The following is a 22,186-nucleotide window of genomic DNA, read 5'->3' as shown; positions in this document are numbered from 1 at the left end:
AGCTATAGAGTACGTCGTGGAGTTTATTGTTTCCCGAAGCCTGAGTAGGCGGCGGCCTTTAGCGTTGTGCGTTAGCCACAAGGACAGATGTTGCTCCCTTGTAGCCGAGAGTCCGACTTTTAGCAATTGTCTTATTCTTGACTACGGTGTTCCTGTGCACTTCGAGAAAAGCTGGCGACGATCCAACTGCTCGGCATGCTTGGCATGCTCGGGACATGCCCGGCACTAGATCTTCCTGAGAGTCTCATCGGCACGTCAGCGACGGGTTAAGGGTTACCTCAGTCAGTGCTGCCAACCCTAGGGATTTTTCCCTAGATCTAGGAAATTCGGACGCTGTTTAGGGGAAAAAGGATTTTTTGTATAATCTAGGGAAATTTCATTTGTTCGGAGAGTTCTTTTTTTTTTCTCTCTCAAATTAGGAAGACAGTACAAGCTTTTCGTTGTTTTTTTCTCTACAACTGACGGAGGCCCGCACAACACAGCCGCGCGCTCGAGTAAAGCCTGTTTCACATGCAAGTGAAAACGCTTTGTTGCTGCGGCGCAATGGCTGTTTAGAGCCATCGCGGCGGCTCTCGCAGTCAGAGCGGCGATGTTCCAACAAGTTACAAATTTTTCACCGCGATGCGCTGCTCGATTTTCAGTCGCTCGCATGCATGTGAACCAGGCTTTACACGGACGTAGTCGGACGTGTATGGTCCCTGACGTGGCCAGTGGCACCCGCTGCTGGGATCTGGCGCGCCACCGCCTTCCCTCAACACGCGCGCCCCTTCCTCGAGCTGTGTTTGGAGCTCGCTGCACGACGTGAAATTCCTATTTAGTTAGCATATCTGCGTGTTTATTTTGATAACTGGAACCGAACAAGGGCGCCAATTTTTGTATAAAGGAGCACCGTGTTGAAAATCTTAGCTGGTCTAACTAGGGGAACAATTCCCAGTTCACCCGCCGCGGTGGTTGAGTGGTTATGGCGCTCGGCTGCTGACCCGAAAGACGAGGCTTTCATCCCGGCATCGGCAGTCGAATTTCGATTAAGACGTAGGTCTATAGGCCCGTGTACTGTGCGATGTGAGTGGACGTTAAAGACCCAGGTGGTCGAAATTTCCGGAGCCCTTCACTATTTCATCCCTCATAGCCTGGGTCGCTTTGGGACGTTAGACCCTCCAAAATCATAAATCGTAATTCCCACTTCCACCACGGCGAACAAAGTGAGTTGAGATCACATGACGCGTAAAAAAAGCTGTAACAATCACTGCTTGATTGTTTTAATTGACTCAAACTGTTACATCAGCCATCCTCTAGAGCAATCACACCAAATCAACAAGCAGCTTTCACATCGCCGTTTGTGTACACTCCTCAAGCGACCTCCAGGCATTTTGTACGGGGTATACTTCGGCTGAAGTATAAACCGACATAACATGAGGGAAAAGATTAAGTTAATTCCACATGCGGATACATGTTTACCAATATCTTGCGTACAGTGAAGAAAAAAAACACAGACACGATATAGAGCCTTTGATTTGTAATTTCCAAAGAGCACTACGGTTTATCTTGTAGCTTCATTTAGAAGTTCTTCATTTTAGATCTTTCATTTCAAATTTACAGCTAATTTGCTTACAAACGTTTGGTAATAGGGTAGCTGCATGATAAAACTTGTTACTGAACTACGCATAAGTATACATTTTTCACAATTGAACACTATTTTTCGTATCCAAGGAAAGCTAGGGAATTTTTGGTTGCAAACTGGGGGAGAAGCGGTTCCGGAGGTTGGCAGCACTGACCTCAGCCCTTATCCTTCTATGAGATACCTCCTCACCGTGTTTCATTCTTGTTATTGCTCTTGTTTTGCAATGGCTCAGTGTGCATCAGCTTCTTTTAGGTAAGTTCTAAGATCTAATTTGACAAAAGAAAGTCGCATTGGTGAAATCGGCACGAATTTGGCTGTCAAGTGTCTGTTAGCCGCAAATATACATATCATTGCTGGTGCCGTTTAGCGGTTTCGCACTGAACATTTCTTGAGTTTTTACACTATTTTGTAATAATAAGTCTGCTTTGCACAAGTGCGCTTGGTTGCGGTGCTACAAACTCAAATATAATGCACTGCGGGCTTTTATATGCATTTTTTGCATTTATTCACTTAAAAGACAGTGATTGAGTAAACAAATGAAGGGCATTTTGAGACTTAAACCGAATTAGGCAAACAGTAACGAAAACTGGAAGGAAGTTGCCTCATGAATCAAACATTTTCCTTGACTCTAAAAACAGTTTTAAAGAACTGACATTGAAACGCTTGCCAGACGATTCCGAACGGGGAATTTTCGCCGGCAAGAAACCTTTCATAATGCAGAAATAAAAACGGAGTAGGGAAGAAAAGACGTGCTTTCCTTTCGCTGTAATTTGCGTTCAAATTATGTTCCTGCAGTGCACTGCTGCATCTGGTGGTTTATGAGTGCCGAAGTATATTAAAACCCATAATAGCTTTCCACATTTCATTCTTAAAGCTTAGGGAATGCTACATAAAATTAAATATCTTTATAGAAAGTTCTCATTATATTTTATATCTTTAGCTCCTTGGGCGACATGGCTCTAAAATAAATTCTGACACACGTAATTTCTTCATTTTCTTGTCGGCATTTCGCTCTACCACTTTCCGAAGTGCACAGTAACATTTGGTCTCCTTGATGTACGATGCTGCTGTGTCTTTTAAGCAAATAAGTTGAACGAGGTACTGTTTTAGCATACTTGCATGTTGTCCGTCATATTGTCCACGATACTCTGCGGCTGACCTTGACGCAACCTTTTCAAACATAGGCTGGTTGTGCTACAGATGGCTTCTATTCCGACGCATGTCAGATGATATTTTAGTTTCCGTTCTGAGAAATTGTAGTTGACCAAAATGGCGTGAGTAATGTAGCAGACGCGCCCACATTCAGCGGGCCTCAAGCAACATGAGGGCAACCGCCACACCGGTCGTGCCATGGGGTCACTGAATCTCTAAGTTGGGTTGCTCCTTCAACAAATTTGCATTCGCATGTGTAAAACTAAGAATTAAAAAAGAAAAAGTATGCTCTGAACTCCCAAAAATACTTCGTACTGCCGTTAGAAAAAACCTTATCTACGATTCCCACATGTGCGGACCTTGATCTAGAGAAATGAGGGGATATCGTACAAAGACTCTATGCAGCAGCTGTTCTTTTGTGATGCTGGCGAAAAGAGTGGGTTGCGAAGGACTAGTGAAAATTGAGTCCACCATAGGCGAATTGAACTGCACTTTATAGAGAAAGTGCTTTCGGCTGAGGCACTTGCCAGTCTGCGTGGCTGCCTGCTGTGCTTATACTATGCGGTCTGCTGAGTGCAGCTGCCTGTCACTTGCATGCCGTGAAGTATACTGCGGTGAGTTGACGTTCATAACGAGCTCACCGTTCGCGGGAGTGAGGCTGGCGTCGGGCTGTGATTTGAGGTTACGCGGCACTCTATGACAAGCCGACACTTCTGGATGGACAAAATTATCTTCCTGCTGTTTTTCGATCTAGGGAGCTGTACACCGTCCTCATGCGGGCGGTTTCTGAACGAATTTCGGTTACTACTCCTGCGTACGAAGCGTTTGCTTGTTATAAGTACTTAACATCAAGCCTACGTAAGTACAGACTGAATACAGAGGGCTGAACAGATTTCACTCAACCTGATCACATCTTTTTGCAACTATGTGCTTGGCCGTGCGTCCAATGTATGTTTGGCAGCGTAATATTGTACATAAAGCACCACGTGCCTAGTTCTTACTACCATCTCTGTCCACTGGTCTCTTTTTATCTCTCATCGATTCTTTACCGCTGTTTAGAGGAGCGCCACAAAAGTGTGTGTATGTGTCTCCTATTCAGTCCGTGTCCTTCGAGCCTATTGGTTTCTTGCAAATGGTGTTAAAACTTAGCAATGCAGGTTTCTTGCAAATGCTGTTTCTTTTGCATTGCCGTGACATCTGTTGTCGTCTTTACGGACCTGTTGAAATGACATTCAGGACAACTTGTTGCAATCATCGTCAATTTTCAGCATCCAGCCGACATCTAGTGCTTCTGCTTATTATAAGCATCAGTTCTCACGTGCAAGGAAGAGCAGGTAGTTTGCGAGAATACATTGAATTTCCCTCGGTAAGCTCTGATTCGCTGTGCCAAGCCAGATTGGTGCACTGCCCCTTGGGAATGCGGCACAAACGGATAAAGAGAGAGTGTGAGCGAGAGATGGAAACAGGGAGCAGTTAATGGAAGGCAATAAATTTTGCCAGACTATAGCCCGGTTAGCTTTAGCGCAAACGGGGAAAGGAAGGTAAGGATAAGAAAACATATGCATGTAAATGGCCGAAAGCTGAGGACAGAGAAAGCACGAACTCACCAGCATGCTGATAAAGACATTAAACGCTGTCTCAGAGGCGTTGATTCAGGATCTACTGCACCGAGAACTGACGTCCGTTAGCTTCCTATGCCATTGACCGCTGGGACGAACGTTCCCGGGACCTTCTTCTTGGAGAATGGCCTGCCTTGTTCCGACGCATAATAGTCAGTTACGCTGTGAACGCTAGCTCGGAAAAAGGGGCCCTGATCAGGCGGATGCAATTAGACGCGAAGTTGAAAACAAGTGAAGTTGCAAAAAGAAAACTGACAGTCAGGGCAATGTGCATTCTTCACTTAATATCCGCGAGGTGAAACGTACTATCGCGCTCAATATGAGTTGCAACGCGCGGTCATCGACCGGGGCTCGTTCCGTGGTGTTCCTCCTGCAAACAGTCGCTCGGACTTCTGGGAGAAACTGCTGTTCCAGGAAACAACAGTACCCCCGCTCAGGAAAAAGTTTCTCCCAGAATTCCGAGCGACTGTTTGGAGAAGGCACACCACAGAACGAGCCCCGGTCGATGACCGCGCGTTGCAACTCATATTGAGCGCGATAGTACACCGCATGACCTTCACGTACTCTCCTCAGCGAGTGCGCTGCGAGAAAGAGTACATATCGGAGGCTGACTAATCGAGTGCGACGACCTGCAATTGGCTCCGAGGGACGCAACCGTCCGCGTACTTTGGGGGCGGCGTAACAAAGCGAACGTGAGAGCGCTGTCTCTGCGCTGCGATAGGGGCGTTTCATTAATGAGCAACCTCCTCTCGCGTGCTGCTGTTTATGATGGCTTCCTTTCTGCGTTATGTACAACGTTATAATACTAGACTGGATGTCACATGTTTCGGAGATTAGCGAATAACCACAAAAGTCGTCTTGATGGACGCTCCGGATTAATTACGGCCATCTGAGCTTCATTAACGTGCACTACAGCCTTCGTAATCTGGCTCATCCTCTCATATCGTCTCCACTCGCGGTGTCGTATCGAACCTCCAACCTCATCTTTCTCAAAAGGTCTCAGGAGCCACTGTGCAAAAAAGGTACCGGGAGCGGGAAGGCATATTTGCTCCAATAATTCATTAAACTAATACTTTACTGAAGACTCATTCGCTCTGAGCTTGAGTATCTGGTCTGTGATGAGACCCTAGCTTTCATCATCTAATGCCACCGCGGTGGCTCAGTCGTTATAAAATTAGTGGTTCTGTTTTTTGAATTTCGTCTTGATTCTCTTTTGGTTTCCATTTCATTTACTTAATGATGGGCCGCCGCGGTGGCTCAGTGGTTATGGTACTCGGCTGCTGACCCGAAAGACGCGGGTTCGATCCCGGCCGCGGCGGCTGAATTTCTTTGGAGGAAAAATTCAAGAGGCCCGTGTACTGTGCGATGTCAGTGCACGTTAAAGAACCCCAGATGATCGAAATTTCCGGAGCCCTTCACTACGGCGTCTCTCATAGCCTTAGTCGCTTTGGGACGTGAAACACCATAAACCAAACCAAACCAAACCAAACTTAATGATGGCACTGGCGTTTAAGAAGTGTTTAGGTGTCATGGGGCACAAAAAAAACTGCATCATGACACCTTATAGATCTTTTGTTGTCATCCAGCTCTTGAGGCTGGCTTAAGCGTTGCAGTGTATTAAATCTATGGATCAGCGATTATATTGTTGTTATCGCTGTTTCGCCTCATTTGAGCGAAACATTTCTTACACGTTGCAGGAACCGTTCGGTCGATGAAATTGAAACCGAGACATTACCAAAAAGAAAACAATTATAAATTATTTAGCTTGGTAGGGGTATGTCCACGGTGATCCATGTGTACCAATGCCTAACGCAGCATTTAGAAGAAGAAAACACGCGTTCAGAAGTTTGATGTCTAATTTGGTGAATTGACTGGTGTATCGAACTATATAAGTAACAATATCGAGTATCCTCTCAGGAAGTAAATTTCGATTGTGTATCTTGTATCGTTATTCGAAAAACAATTTTCGAGGGTATCGGGTATTAGTATCGGAGATAATTTTGTAAAGTATCTCGCCTAGCTCTGCACTCAGTGCCTCTGTTTCGCTCTTCTCCTTGACCCATCATAGAAACCTCACATACGGTCCATACGGTAGCTTCAGTCTGCCACTGAATAATAATATTTTGCAGGAATTAATATTTTGCGGGAAGTTTGCAGGAATCAAGGATTGCTTTGGCAGCTTAGCAAATTTATTGTGTCCTGGATGTCTTTTGCTGAGCAAAATTACTAGCAATGCATTTTAACATTTGAACTGCGGCTTTGCAAAACTTATACAAATGCTGCCAGAACGAAACAGCGGCTGATGACTATGCACAGGGAGAAAGCAATGCCTCACAGCCCTTATTCTCGCTATCTGAAGTAATTGCAGTTTCTCATGAAGATCACAATTATATCCGGTTTTCATGTGTTTTGATATAGTATATTCTAGGCACTATAGTTTTGACAAGCAGAGCACTTGTAAAGCCGAATTATTCCGGTTAGTGCGTGCCGTCAGTACCTCCTACGCCGGAAGCTAAAGCCCCTGGAAATTTTTAAAGTAGCGACAACCTTTGCAGAACGCCGCCTCTCCCTCTCCTGCGCCCGTCGCCTCTTCCCATTGGTCGATGGTTTCGCGCGCAAAAGTCCTTTAAACCCGCGCTTTTCGCGGCCGCAGGCGCCATATTGTCTGCTCCAACCGCGCACTGTAGGTTCGGCAGGCGTCGTTGCGGACACTGCGCTTTTGCTTGCTGTGAAGAACAGCGGCTTTTGTTTTGCTCGGAACGTGTGTCAGGCACCTAACTTCACGCCGTCTATCTGTGCGGCATGACGGGCTGCTGCGCCCTCGGGTGCAAGAACCGTCACGACGGTGGAAAGCGGTTCTTCGCGATCCCATCATCGAAAATCGACGCCGGCCGGAGGAAGGTTTGGTTACACAGAATTGGCCGGGCGAAATTTAACGCAACGCCATAGATCAGACTTTGCGAGGTCAGTGACGTGCTTTCAATAGCTGCTGAGTTTTCCTTTTTTTTTTTCAAGCTACGCTGTGCAGTGGTTTGTTCGCAATCGAGCGTATGGCCGTAGTAAGCTCGACATAAGGGCGCTTGCGTTGAGCGCATCGTGATTGCACGCACGCAAACGTGTAACTGACGCGAGGCACACGTCTAACTGTAGAGTGACGTTCCTTAAATTTGAGCGCATGCCACAGTTAGACATACGTGCGTACTATAAGCGCAGATCAAACTGCGTTCTGACATGGTGAAGCGCACGCGTTACATTCCGCAGTCGCGCGCGTGCGTGTATATTATATATAGATATATTACAGAAAAAGACAAAAAGAGAATTATCGTTCCGATATGCATCGTCAAGGCACCGTAGGCACCGTTGGTGGAAACACCAGCTAGCGCGCGGTGGCTTGCGTTTACTCTCGAAATATGACCAGCAGCTGTGGGTATGCGGGATAGTGCCCATCGTAAGTGGGTCGCGCGTTTCCTGTCACATACTTTGTAACATCACTTCCGCGTTCTCGCTTCACCTTGACGCCTAACTAGTTAGGAGGAGGCTACGAATGCGAGCAAATCTGTGATAACCTCTTTTATGCGAAGCATACTACTTTAGCTACCACTACAGCCCTTCACCGTGGTTATGCGCCTCCAAATCACGTGATACATGACGTCACACCACGTGACACGATGACGTCACGACAGTGGAGAAACGGGGGCCCACCTCGCGCCGTCGCTGTGGTTGTGCGCCTCCAAATTACGCGACATGATGCTTCGCATTCTCCAATCTTAACCAAGTTAAGCCTCAGCCATTTTTTAATAATGCTAAAACGTTTTTTTTTGTTAACGTTGCCCACAGTGAGGCCTCCATTATCTCCGTTTGAAGCCGCTCTTTTTAAAAATGAGATCCGTATAACAAAAGGCTTTGGCTTTACCGATGTGCATTTAGTACTCGGGCTGTTTCCGAACCTTAGCCGGGCATGTCTACCTCGCGGGCCGGGCCGGGTTCGGGCCTATATCGAAAAAATCGGGCCGGGCTGGGGCGTGTAACGGAAAAGGTTGACGGGCTCGGGACGCGTGAATAATTAAGGCCCGTGCAGTGTTCTAATAGCGACTATAGGAATATGAAAGATTATCTGACAGATGTGTTAAAATCGAGGTAGGTTTTGCTTCTCACTAAATGCCTGATGCCGATGAAACATTTATGTAGAACTTTATTATGCCTTTGCTGGCAGGCGAAGGATATTTGCGAGGTAAGTTTTGTCCTTACTAAGTAACTATTCCAAAGAAAATTTTAATGCGGGAGTCTATATCGTTACAGTTCATGCACGCGAGAGAACATTAGGGGTGGCACAGATAAGTACAGACGTAGCGTGGACTTCATACCGTATTTCGAGCACTCCCTCAAGCGTCTAACCTGGTCCGCGATACACTGCAGCAGACCAAAACCGAAAGCCACAAGAAGAGCGGATGAACTACAGGCATTTATAATGCCTTCACTTGCAGGTGTCTTTTCGAATGTCAAACCTCTGCATCCGTAGTAGCACGTCCAGCGTTCCGGCGGGGACGGTCGTTCTGTTTGCATACCCCTCTTCACCAAAACAGATCACCGCAAATTCATTCTACGGCCTCGTGATTCACGGTTACGTTCAATGCACGCTCCACTCTCGATATCAAACTTGGCACTCCGCATAGAGCCCGGCGCTCCCGGACATGGTGCGCGTGCCGCTCGACCAAAACAATCCATCTATGCGTGCTCATTTTTGCCTTTAGACGATTCAGTGAAGCATGCAAATGTTTCTCCTAACTCACCGATGTATTTATGCAGCGGAACGCACGGTTAATGCGGAGACATAGAGAAAAACTCGGCAAGCACGGGAATCCAGCGCAACCAATTGAAAAGGGGCGTTAGTTCCGTCGGAGCGGGCTAGAGGGCGCCACCGCAGTCACATGAAATCACAAAGAAAACAAAAGTCGTTCGCCCGGCGCGCGGGGGAGGAGGAGAGAAGAGGGAGAGCGTCTTGTCGCTTCTTTAGTTTTTTCAGGGGCTTTACCGGAAGCGGGAGCGTGCGGCCACCTCTCGGTCACAAGTGGCTCAACGGTGGCGCCCTTGCCGGAGGTCCAAGGCGTCTGAGGTGGCAAAATGTAGCATCGATGTTTAAAAGCGTGTCCTATGTCAAGGCTATGCACCTCGCCCTTCGGCAAGTCTATGCACCTCGGAGGTGCATAGACTTGCCGAAGGCCAAGCTGATAACAGCCGTTGTTACTTTTTTATGCGGGGTCTAATTCCCAAAAGCTACACATGGGTTGTGAGTGACGCCATTGTAAAGGGCTTCGCAGTAATATAAAGGACCAGCGCACTAGGCGCAGTCTTATTCTTTAACGTTTCAGTTCAACCAAATCTCCTATTTTGAACTAAAATAAATAACTTCTACACCAGCGACCGGGGAGCGGTGTTTGGTGTCATTTGGGCGCAAACTCAGGGCGAAAAGTTTGTAATTTTTTTAGGGGGTCGGCCATTTTTTTTCTTTTTGTCTTCTCTGTGGGAATTAAATGGCTAAGTGCAATATCTGCACTTTGTTCTTTCATCTCCTGCTACTCTATCTGTCAAGTCAGTTCGCTGCAGTTTCTTTGAACAAACGCAGCTGTTTCTGTATGGTATTGATTGGTAATGCGTATACAAGCATACATTGCAGAATTAGTTTTGAAAGGTATATAATTGTCCTCACAAATTATATTCCTGAAAATCGTGCGAATGCAATTATAACTCGCCTTGCCTTCATCTGATATTGCATTATACTTTCCGGTTCTCATTTTCGCAAAGTAGTGCAATGATTGCAGATTTTAATTTCCTATTTTTTAAACTCTTGTAGCGCAGAAACAAATCATCTTCAAAGGCGGAGTCCGAAATATTACCTCGCATTGAACAAAGTGTTCCTGGTCGTGGTGAATAGCCGCTTTGCTGAAGCAGATGACAGCAAACCATTGTTGTACGGGAAAAGCTTATCGAGCCTTGGTTTCCGCTCTTAAATCGGAAGTTCGATTACTGGCTTCACTCTTCGTCCCGCAAAGACATTCATCGTTTCACGCGTCATGTAGTCGCGCACTGTTGTTGCTGAAAAATTCGTCAGGAATTCGTCGCCCACATCACTAATGAAAGAGGCAGTGATTCTTGTACATAGTAGCGTCTTTATAGACTAAGCGGCACCCAGTAAGGTGGCCTAGCGCAAAGCTGGTCAGTATCAGCAATATCGAAAAATATTTGGTTTGCCGGTATGAGGCCCGCACAATTAAGTTATCTGTAACTCTCCGATAGAAAATAAAAAAGAAGCACCAAATAATCTTCGTGAACCCGACGTGCACTTTTCCCGCCAAACTGTCCAAACCAGCTCTCCAAACCAACGCTATCCAACCCAACGCGGTATTGAGATTCACGGCGCACGGATTTACAAAAAAAAAAAAAAAATAGGAAAAGCATGAAGCATGAATTTTCTGATTAAATACTACTAGGAAAAGCGAGAGCTGTTCAAGCCGTGTTACAGTATGCTTCGCTTCGATGCCAGTTCGGAGCGGAGCCCAATGTGTTATGCGAGATAACAACAAATAGTTGTACGCGATGAGGGCAATAGAATAACTGTTAGATGCCATTTTGCTTTACGGTACTTAGCTATGCGATATCACATGCTTACATCACAGCATTCAAACCAGAATGATCAGCTATGTAGTCAGTGTCCTTCGCAAGGAGGGAAGTAAATATCCGCACCATTTTTGTTTTTCCATAACAAAATAAAAACGTTAGTCTTTATGACATGCGTAGGAAAATAAATCCTTAAAAATATTAATAAATGCTTTATTAAGCATAGCGCGTTTTAGTGAGCAGTTTCTTCAGGATACAGTCATGAGAGATTAAGGATAATTTAAGGTCCTTGGTCTGTCTGGCGAGATATGAAACGAAGTTTCGGATTCTGAGCAAGTCTGAAGACCGTTGTTTCCGAGGATAGGTCAACGCTGTGTCCTTCCTCGGGGAGAACATTGAACGCTTGAAGGATGGTGGTCAGGTACAAAAATATTTCTACGGTCGCCATCGTTTCACCAGGGCACATGCGCTTTCCTGAAACGACAACAGAGAACAGGAGGTTGACATTTGGGACTGGCATTGCGTTTTGCAATAAACGAGGAGCTTCTTATTAACGGGAGCAGATCAAGCGCATTTCTAAACTTGCTCCAAACCAACATTTAGAAACCTTCTGTGAAGTGGAAGCGGGAAGTACACATTAAAACAGTTTGTTTAGGACAACACCTGCGGGAGCAAAAAAAAAAAAAGATAAAGAGAAATTTCTTCAAAGCTTGAAGTCTGTGTTGCCGCTGAATGCAATAGGTACTTTGCCTAAAACTCGAGGGTAGTTGCAGTGAAGCGAAATAAAAGGGCAACAGCTGTTTGAAAACTTTCACGAACGTTCCAGTGCATCCAGTTGCAATGGAATGTTTTCCCGAAATAAGCCAGATATCGAAATTTGAAAAGGTGAATGAAACTGAAAATGCTGAACACAGTAGACCTTAACTTGAAAGTGAAGATTCTTAGCTTTGGACGACTATTGTTTGCTTTCTGAGGTCGTAGGGAACTTCCTAAAAAGGACTGTGTAACTGAGGTTAATCGGTTAATATTTCTCGGTGGGACCAAACTGCTGCAAAATTGTTCTCCATCTTGCTTGTTACGGTGATTGCCTTCCGGTTTTGTCGGAATCAAGGGCGTGTGCTCCTGCTTAGCTTTCCGTGCCTCTTGTCATTTAAAGTAATTGTTCCCATAGCTCAGTAAAGGCAGCTATTAAAGTGTAATGTTTCGTTTGATCACTGTGCTGAAGGGGAACGCTTGCTCTGACAGTACGATTTTCTTCAAGCTGCTAGTTCCACAATAGAAACTGTGCATGATGTGTACTACCGCGAGATGACATATGGCGAACGAAAGTCTCCTGGATGCATAGATGAAACGTTTGCCGTTTAACGCTTGGCTTCACTAATGTTAAATGAGTGACTTTTCTTATCTACACATACTGGTCATATTCCCCGCTACGTAGCATAGTAGTGAGTGTTTGTCGGAGTGTGCACCTGGTATAGACTTTACCCTCAACGACCATCTAGGTGGCGCCTGATTCTAGCAAACAGTCGAAGCAGGAGGCCATAATGTACCGTCACTCACCAACACCAAATGGAATCAGCTGATCAGGCTTGGGCAACAATGCCGAGCCTTCTTCGTTCAAGAAACGTGATGGGTTGAACTCTTCCGGATCCTTCCAGTACTCGGGGCTCATGTGCACAGCTCGAAGGTTCGCCATAACTGCAGTACCCTTGGGTATGAAGAAATTTTTGTAGACGACGTCCTCGCCAACTCTGAAAAAACGTAAGCGGAATGCATTGAGTTGGGACTCATAATGCAGGCGATGCGACAGAATACATAGATCTCACATGCATATCGTCAGCATTGCAAATGAGGCAACAGGTGCGCCAGTGTCGCAAACGCTGCACCTCTGCGCGAAGAAAAGCTGGGAGGTGATTAGGCATCGAGATAAAAGCAGAACTAAGGTCCTGTTTGTTGCCCTCCACGGAGAAAGCGGTGACAAAATAATGCTCACAGAGTTCAGTCTTCGAGAATTTTGCCTCTTTTGTTCTGTGAGTTGCGTTAACCCGTTACACTAATAGGCACGCGATGGGGTTTCTTGCTGAATAGTTTGTAACACGCCAAATCATTTCGTGCTAAGCCAGTCAATCCAGAATGTAGAGGACTTGTGGCATGAACAACATTTCCCTCAGAGTCAGCTTGGCCCATATCTGGGAAGACGTCCTCAACCTGATAATCCTTGCTATTGTTACTACCTTGCAACATCACGGGCACCGTACTTGGAGGCGTTTAAGAAATAACCTTTTGCTTAAGCAAGGCAGTACTTCACACACAAAAAGTTACATGTGGTTTTGTCGCTCCAAAGGACTCCAAGAAAAATGTTCGCGCCTCAGACGTACGTTCTGGGTATCCCTAGCGGAGTGACTGTGCGCCAGCGGTACATCTCATACAGGAAGGCCATCGTGAAGGGCATAGCGTTCCGGTCGGCCCAGGACGGCGCTCTCTCGCGGCCCACGACCCGGTCGATCTCCTCCTGGATGCGCCGCTGTACGCTGTCGGGCCTGTGTGCGCACACCATCATATGCCACTGCAGCGTCTCCTTCACAGTTGCGTAGCCGGCGATGAAGAGGCTGAAGATGTTGCCAATCAAGGTGCCCACTGCAAATGGAAGCGTTAAGCGGCCACGGTTTACAGAAGTCCTGGAAGGGCTTTCGTCAAAACAGCCCTTGATTTTCTCTGCGGCCCCACGTAAGCTCTTGTAGCTTTTGCCTTCCAGAATCTACAGTGAAACGTAAACAGTTTGTCACATGTAATACCTGACCAAATATATGGCAGTATTCCGGGCTTAAGGATGATGCGGTTTCGTATGTTTCATCATTATATTTATTTTCGCGCAGATACGGCCGATGACAGGTCTGTTTCGATGCTCCAGCCAGGATGCCACAGAAGACAGCAGGGGACATGCAACGGCCACCAAGATTAAAACGCTGCTCAGAAACACTAGTCCCTGTAGTTGTTGATTAAAGCTCTGCATAGAAAGCTCGGAGGTATTGTGCAGTTCACAAGTGGTTTTCGCGTTTGAGTCCAGCGTCATGCACCGCCCCGATGATGACTACTAATGCGTTTGATGGCGTGGGCTCCACCTACCTGGTTGGACTATTCATGTCCGGAAAGGTTTAGTTACTAGAACTGTAGCACCGAAAAAAATCTAATTTTGAAGTAACTCAACACCGACATAGCTGCTACTAACGGCTAGCTGAGAACCTTCTATTACTAGAAGGCAACTATGTATAAAGGTTGAAAAGCTTAGTGCTAAACTACAGTTCCTTACCTAAGTAATTAATACGCCTTTTTCTGTTTTCTGCATCGCACGACTGCTGAGAGCTCCATGCTGGAGAAGACATCAAACTGCCCAGGAAAGTCTTAAATGCTACTTAACGAAAGATCTTCCCTGAAGTACTCAAAACAAGGCATTGATACTGGTCAACGTATCCACTGCGTGGCAGCACATCGTGCGAAACTGTATGAATTATGTTATAATATAGGGAAACCTAAGAAAAAAAAGCAGAGTTCGTGATTGGGGAAACTCCCTTCGTGAAGGTATTCCAGTCCGCTGGCATCAAATATTAACGGGATAATGTTAAGGGCCCAGTTCAGCAGAGAAACAGCCCCAGTTGTTGCCTTTGGCGTATCGAGAAAATCGGGATTTGTCAAGAGGGTCGTGAGGGCACAACCACAAGGCCTAGCGCGGATGATACAAACACCCCAAAACGGTAACACAGTCCAACCGTGATGACGTCCCTACATAATTCCTAATTAGTCCACAACGCCGTAACGCGAGGCCATCACCATTGTGTAGCGCCACTGAAGATAGAAATGAAACTGCTCCGAAAAAAAAAGAAAATCAAAACATTGGGTCGTGAGCAGGGAGAGCTATCCTTCGACCACTCAAGGCCTTCCTTTAGCTAAGTCGGAAGAACGTTCCTCGGTGGTCTGCCTCTACCACTGAGCAATAACTCTCGTTCGACTTGATTAAAAGGGGTGTTTGAGTGTCTTGTCATAAATAAAAAAATAATAAAAAACGAAATAAAGAAAATACAGAATAGAGTTCCGGTTCTGTGAAGTGATAATCAAAGCACACCCCTGGCCACAGAAGGGAACCGGGCGCTATCGTGTGATGCCCTTAAGGCTGACGTTAACCGTCCGTGAAATTTTTATTCACCCAGCCTGTTCGTTTAAGGTTATGTATCTAAACTTTGCGATGAAAGAGCGGATACACAAGAGATGCGATGCACGAGATTATAGATAGCACAAACAAGATTTACCGTTAAAAGTTGAACTTGGGTCGTCCTTATTTTCCTTGATCTTCTTCAAGTAGGCGTCAATGAAGTCCCGGTCGCTGTTTTCGTCCAAAGTTTCTTCATGCTCTTTTATTTCCCGCCTGTAGGAAGATAGACGGATGTAAATATCTTCAGCAACGTTAGTGGCATGCAGAGCAAAATTTGCGGAACATTTCACACGCGACTGTATTAAAACACGCGTGACGAGAATCGCTATATTGTGCGCTAGGATTACTAAGGCAGAAGAATGCAGCCTCCGTCATGAAACAGCAGGCAGCTTCTTGTAAGCTAGATTCGGTGCCTGCCGATAGGAGGCTTCATTTATGGCACAGTTCGCTCAAAGCGGGTCCCACTACTAAAACGTGCAGAAAGTTGGGCGAATTGCATGACTGAAAAAAGCGCGAATGAAACAGAAGTACTAGAAAAGGAAAGGCACGGATGAGCGCTATCCGTGTTTATGTGGCGCTCGTCCGAGTCTTTTCGTTTTCTGGTCCTTGTGTTTCCTTTGCGCTTTTTTCACTCATCCCAGTACTAACGTGGGACATTGGGTTTGCTGGTGGGACATAGCGCAGATATACAGCACTGTGTCTTGACTCCCCACTGCTGTCTATCTTCGCGAGCCTCCCAGCATGGCAGTATCATTGGCTGCCCTGGTTTTCCGGCCACCAATATATTCTCTTGCGCAATGGGTTCTGACAATTCGGCCCCCAAATTGGTATGCGAACTGTACGACTGCATGTTTTCCACAGGAAATATTACATGCGACTCGCCTTCCCGCGTGCGTATACAAGCTTCCTGAAAGAATCAGCATCATGGGATTTCCAGCCAGGCACATTTTCTGTAGAGTACTGCAAAGCTGTGCTTACTTGATAAAGGCTAGCAGATCGTCCAGAATTGGCCCTGGCAGGCGATCGCGTAGAATGGGTATCTTGGACGCCAGGCGGTTCACCGAAACCGGCAGGATAGCGCTGATCGGTCTGTTGCCGATGAACGTGGACAACCTCTTCAGTCGGTCGTCCAGAAACTTCCTGCGGGCGTCTTCGAAAGGGTAACGGGCGCCAAATATGATCGCTGAGATGTTGTTGGACGCGCTCGGTACGAGCAACTCCAGGGCGACAAAGGGCGCGCCTCGGCGTTCGGCGATCTTTTTGACAAGGTATTCTGCTTCTTCCTGAAACAAGCAGCGGCATAGTGAGACCACGTTTTTTTTTTTCATGACATTCCCGTAGGTTTTTTAGCCATGAAGAGATAATTGCTGATTGCTGTCTATCAGTTCGTGAGCCAAGTTAGCAACGCGTCACATTCATGATCGAAAATGAAATGGTGCCTTCATGTATTAAGGCGAAAGCCTTTAATGCCTCATACTGTCGTTAGCAGACGCGTCGGCAGGAGTGTCGACAGACGCGTCGGCAGATTCGTCCGCCTTTCGGCGTCACTGTTTAAAAGGCTCAAGGTCCCAGCATGAATAAAGGCGCATCTAGTGAATGCATGGGCTTCATAAATAAAATAAGAGGAGGAAAGTCAAGAAAATGAAAAAAAAATTAACATTAGAAAATAAACAAAAATAAAAACAAAATGAAAATAAGATGTGAAAATTAAAAAAAAACAATAAAATTGAGAAAAGGAGCAAAAAATAAATAAAAGAATATGAAAAATAAAAAAAGTAAATAAAAACAAACAGTGGCCAGTAGACGCTTTCGCCTTGCAGCACTTTAGACAGCCAAAGTGCCCCCTGAATTTTTCTATAGCCTAAACAAGCATTCAATGAAGAGCATATTCTATTATCTGCTTAAAGGGTGTGTATCCGATAATATGTCTCCCATCAATTTTTTTAAAATGAGAAATTACCTTCATCCAGTCTTCCATAGCCCTTTTTCCGAACCCGAGGTCGCGCAACGCATGGAGGCATACGCGCCGGTTGTCATTCCAAACTTGTCCATTCAGTGACAGAAGACCTGCGTGTTGAATGCAGTTTAGCGTCACGGGTAACAGCAAAAAACGGTAACTAATGAAAATAGTTATGAGAGCGTCTTTGGCACCCAGCTCCAAAACAGAAGAGGAAGACAACGAAGAACTCGAGGAATTAGACGAAACCTCCTAGCTTCCGGCACATAGATATTGTCTGGTTTGTAATTGTACCTAACCCCCTTCTCATAGGCACGGCATAATGAAAGAGCATGGCTCAACAATGAATGAAAGTAAGTAAAGGAAAGTAAGTAAAGGAGCTCTTCTCTGTAGCGATGTCACCTATAGCAATCGCTAAAATTTCTCATGCAAGCATGTTGTAGTCCAATTTTTTTTTTTCACAGTTACTGATTTTGTGTTCGCATCTATGTACTCTTGTTTGTGCTTGTATGTCCATAATACCTTGTTTTTCAGTAGGCTAGAATAAGCCTTAAGTAGAACTTCGTTATTTGATGTAGTGTTTCATGTATGTCTTGGACTTTGTTTCTTATTTATATACTCATCGTACATTTATGATACAAATTTTTGTCAAGCGCTTTTGTCTTTTCTTTGCTGAGTGTGTATGTATTTTCCTGTGTATGTTCTTCCGTATGTATTTTCCTCTGCATAACGCTTACTTTTGTGCCTACTTTTCTTTTTTTTTTCCATATCAACAATACTATTTTGTACCGGCCCGCCGGACTTGTGTAATTTTTATGTTTGTTTGTCATGTAGTAGGGGGCTGAGGCCCTGCCAGGCGACATTGTGCCTTTAGCCTCAGCCCCTTCTTAGGCAAATGTCTAAGCAACAAATAAAAAGAAAGAAAGAAAGTAAGTATACTTTTCTAAGGTCTGGGTCCCGTCTTTACCGTAACCATAATTCCGGAGGTACCTGCAGTCGTTCTTATCAAACGCCGCAGGTTTCTCTTCTGATTTTTAGCATAACTTTAAACCATGAAAAAAAACTGTCTTGTCTCATAAATTTATATTACAATTGTCATATAACAGCAGTCTGCACGAACAGCAGTGAGGGATGGGCACGGGGTGCAAGCAACGCTTTATTAAATAGGTAGTTTTTCTTTTAATGTAATTTGTACTGTTAAGTGGGTGCTACCAATGGTGCAATGAGCCCAAGTTTACATTCGTCTTGACAACAACCATAGCTAACAGATTCAGTATCTTGTTCGCGCAAGGAATTTTCCAGGGTGCCTTTCCGGGCATCACAAAGTGAAATAAACACAGTCTATTTAGAGCGCCACGGAAACAAAGGCCAGATAAGTCCTGAAGCTAAGAACAGACCAGATTTCTTTACTTTGTGGACGTTGTTGATGTTGTTTATTAACTTACAGAAGAAGCGGTTTATAATTTGTAACAGCAGGGAGTAAGAACACGAGGGCACTGAATAAGCCACTCAACAAATTTGGGGAATGCGCAGTCGAGCGTTCTAGCATTTAAAATAGTGTTTTTCTTTTTCGACAGAAGGACCGTTCAGTAAGAAGAGTACATGAAGAAGAGGAAGCACACAGGAGGACAAAGAAAAAGAAAAAAACGACCAGAGATTTTCTTTAGAGCGGTTGAAGAAAAGAGGCGAGAAATATACTGCGAGATTTTGTCATCTTGGCTTCACATTTATACTGCGTATCGTGACCACAAAATTCGCACAACTCGCATGCTGCACACTCGTTTGACTCGAGGATAGCATTCAACTTTTGAATTCTTTTCCTCCGTGCTCGTGCACCATTGAACTTTATTATCATTAAAGGAAATCAAAGAAAAGTGATGTAAAGCTAGACGCTTGTTGCAGCAATTTTTTCTGTCTCCAGCGGTGCTCACAACTGCCAACTAAAGTTAGGACTTGCCTTTCAGATTTGAAATCACGCTAGTTTTGCCCAGTTTTATTCTCATACAGCTCACATTTGCAGCTCAGTGGTATATAAAGTAAAATGACCATGTGTCTGTTCCTCAGAGCTAGAGTGCCTGCGTTGTCGAGCATTGCACACGGTGTTCGTTAACTCACCTTTGCAGCCGGTCTGGTCGATGACAAGGTTACCAGTTCGGTGAAGCAGTTCTTTCATGCACATCAATTCTTTGATTGTCTCAAAGTCATTGAGGACAACGAGGTTTCTGAGGCCGACCTTCAACCTAGAAAGTTATGGTGAAACAAAATATGAACTATCAAGCTGAGACTTCTATGAGCATAAGGAAATAACAAACACAGCACAGTTGATAGGCGCGTTAGCTGAATTGGGAGTATATGATGATGAGTACATTTGCTCACTGAGAAAATTATGTTATTTTCTCATAAATATGTTGCTGTGCTCGTCGCGGCGTCAAAGATATAGATCTAATTAACTTGCAGCAAGTGCCGTTCGTTCGTGGCAAAAACCAAATTTTATCCTATATATTTTATCCTATTATGCTATAAATTTTATAGCATAAGTCTAGGCCCTATTTCAACACAAGAACTGCCTTGATTGTAGGTGTTTTACAGTGACAGGCTGATGAACTGATAAAGTACTCAAACCAGCTGGCTCACTGTACCGTTAAAAGCCTCTGTACGTTTCTGTTGTCAAATCAACCCTCGACGCCTCGTTTTTACACTGCTTTAGACCGTACTAGTCTAGGCAAGGCTTTCCTTGGGCACGAACTACTACACAGTCCGTTAAAAGGGAACCCCAGAAGCACGGGTTGCCAGCACTACACAGAGCGTCATTCTTATAGCCAACGTTGAAATTCAAAGTAGCCGCTGACATAATAAAATCCAGCTTTGACAAGGAAAGGTGTTTCTCGCGTTGAGAGTACAGGCATAATACTGTACACGTATAATGGGCGCAGAAACGCTAGCAATGCAAATATTGATCAAAGCAAGGAAAAATTATCAGCAACAAAAAAGAAAGGGGAGGGGAGAAGGGGCAGCTACTGAGTGATATGTTTGAGCAACAGAGTTCTTTCAGGATGTGGCAGGCAAGTAATTCCTTTTTATATCTGGCCATTAAGCTAGATTTCACAAATAACTCTGTTCACTGTTAATGTAATTCAGTAAATAAGGAATACGATTTCCGAAATTATATACTGAATTTTTTAGAAGTGCTTGGTTGTTATCTTCGAATTTGAGAAAATACAGAACATGAAAACGAGGCGCCTTAATTAGAGATGCTTTACTTGATCTTTTTGATTCGCTGTATTATCGTAATTCATTTTCAATTGCATTACCTTTTTCTCACGGTTTTTATTTGACTTGAGTAAAAAAAAAGAATTGCAGTCGAAAAAGAATCGTAACGTTATTCCGGTCTTCCACTCTTCAGCGTTAGTTAGCTGAGCCGCAAGGAGAATAGTGACGGGATATTTAATAGCATATGTTATACGAAAACTGAATTACGCTGGAACTCTTTAAAAGGAATTCTGCAAATCTGCTCATGGCAGGTGAATTCAAACAGGAAACAAAACTTTAAAATCATGTTACGCCTCGAATGAGCCTGATTTCAAGGGATATAACTGTTGGGATTAAGTTAAAAGGGGAACTGGCACCTGAAGTAGAACTGCAAAGCCTACCTCAAGATGGGACCGTATTTCGCCGACCACTCCTTGAGAAATTTCGGGTGCAGTAAGTTTGCCCCGAGCGGTAGGAGGCCGACGATAGGATATCCGGGAGGACCAGGCGGAAGTGCGGTTCCTTTGGGTGCTCTGCTCTTGCGTAGCCAAGCAAAGGAGGCAATCAAGAGAATCCAGGGCACCACGATGGTGAAGGCGAGCTTCACAGTCCCTCCCGAGGCCTCCTGCGGGAACGAATGACCATTAACACAGTATGTAATAACATCGCAGAAAAATTGTGTAGAAAAGATCACTGAAAATTACTGCATATCATGAATGAACAGCAGATTGCATTAAATTTTCCAGCACCGTTACCGCTTGTCTTCGGTGCGCATGCGCAGATCACCCTGAGGGCGCCACGCGTCCGCTTCCTGAGGCCACGCCAGTCGCGTCGGAACCATATGCGCATGCTCAGTGGAGGGACGCGGCAAGCGCTAAGTGGCGGCAGTGATGATACGCACTGTTCTAAAGGTCTCTGTTACGAGCAGCGGTTTTCAAAATAAAACTTGTTTTGTTAATAAAGCCACGAAGAGACACTGCACTAGGCTGCTATACTGTATCACTAACAGCAGCTATACTGTATCACTACTCTTAGAAGTTGACTAATCGAATGTAACGCTTTTTGCGGCGTTTTTCATGACTCGAGTAAGCAAACAGGGCCACACGAAAGTTTACGAGGCCTCTCAGGCAAGTTTATAACCACATTTGAGATCTCCGTAGCCTCCGGCTTGGCTCGTACTTCGAGCTAAAGTATTTGAGGGTATCGGGTATAGGTATAGAAAATAAATATTATAGTAACGTGCACAGCTCTGGATTTGAGCTTGGAAGCATCCCTCAAAACTTCGCAAGATGTTTCAAGAGTTTACGAAAGCGAATGTTCAAGTTACAAGCAGTACTTGATGATAGCGCGACCGTGAAGCCTCTGCGGTGTTCTACTTTCTAAATGCGGCTCCGGTGTAATGGCTGCAGAAAGTGTTTCGTCGATGAGGTGGTCGTCATTAAAGAATAATGAATGGTATATTGGTGACAGCAAGGGACGAAACAGTACTCACCGGAATAGTGGATGTGAACTGGCGCAGAATCTCCATAGGAGCAGACGATACGCTAAGGCGTTAAAGAATAAATAATTAAGAAGGCTACAAAAAAATTTGTAGTCTTGACGTGAAGGCTATGAATAATTATAGATCGCGTTCCTAACAACTACTGCACGATAGACAGAGCCTTGGGTCGGCGACAGCTCGAAAAACAACTGCTCAAAGGGAAACAGGTGACACAGTCGTGTCGCTCCTTACACTGCTGTTTTTACGTGTGCTTACTGGGCGAGAG

At 45.0% G+C, this 22,186-nt stretch overlaps 1 protein-coding gene and 1 long non-coding RNA gene across 2 annotated transcripts in view; one reads left to right on the top strand and one right to left on the bottom strand.

Moving 5' to 3' along the window:
* LOC149372209 (uncharacterized) overlaps window positions 1-14,019 on the top strand; it is a 60,460-nt gene extending 46,441 nt beyond the window's left edge. Inside the window, exon 4 of the long non-coding RNA XR_016286975.1 lies at window positions 13,884-14,019. This is a non-coding gene — a long non-coding RNA (uncharacterized LOC149372209). The remainder of the gene's footprint in view (window positions 1-13,883) is intronic.
* On the bottom strand, window positions 11,200-22,186 carry LOC149372208 (cytochrome P450 2C20-like). Its single transcript, XM_089566610.1, has 9 exons — window positions 21,913-22,186; window positions 20,822-21,045; window positions 19,287-19,411; window positions 17,175-17,281; window positions 16,193-16,497; window positions 15,312-15,427; window positions 13,386-13,644; window positions 12,568-12,758; window positions 11,200-11,481 (listed from the first exon to the last, which is right to left on the bottom strand). The coding sequence occupies exons 1-9, from the start codon at window positions 21,946-21,948 to the stop codon at window positions 11,288-11,290; spliced, it is 1,557 nt and encodes a 518-aa protein (XP_089422736.1). The 5' UTR covers window positions 21,949-22,186; the 3' UTR covers window positions 11,200-11,287.

Source organism: Amblyomma mixtum, chromosome 1 (genome assembly GCF_055824585.1).
Source record: "Amblyomma mixtum isolate Tamu chromosome 1, ASM5582458v1, whole genome shotgun sequence".
Lineage (NCBI taxonomy): Eukaryota > Metazoa > Arthropoda > Arachnida > Ixodida > Ixodidae > Amblyomma > Amblyomma mixtum.
Note: the sequence above shows the minus strand (reverse complement) of the source record. Positions and strands in the feature narration are given on the sequence as shown.

Bases quoted from the DNA above. Each gene is read 5' to 3' on its own strand.
- LOC149372208 (XM_089566610.1), bottom strand. From the start codon at position 21,948: ATGGAGATTCTGCGCCAGTTCACATCCACTATTCCG. The intron at 21,046-21,912 runs GTGAGTACTGTT...TCGTTCCCGCAG, and splicing joins AGTTCACATCCACTATTCCG to GAGGCCTCGGGAGGGACTGT. The intron at 16,498-17,174 runs GTAATTTCTCAT...TGCTTGTTTCAG, and splicing joins CTATGGAAGACTGGATGAAG to GAAGAAGCAGAATACCTTGT.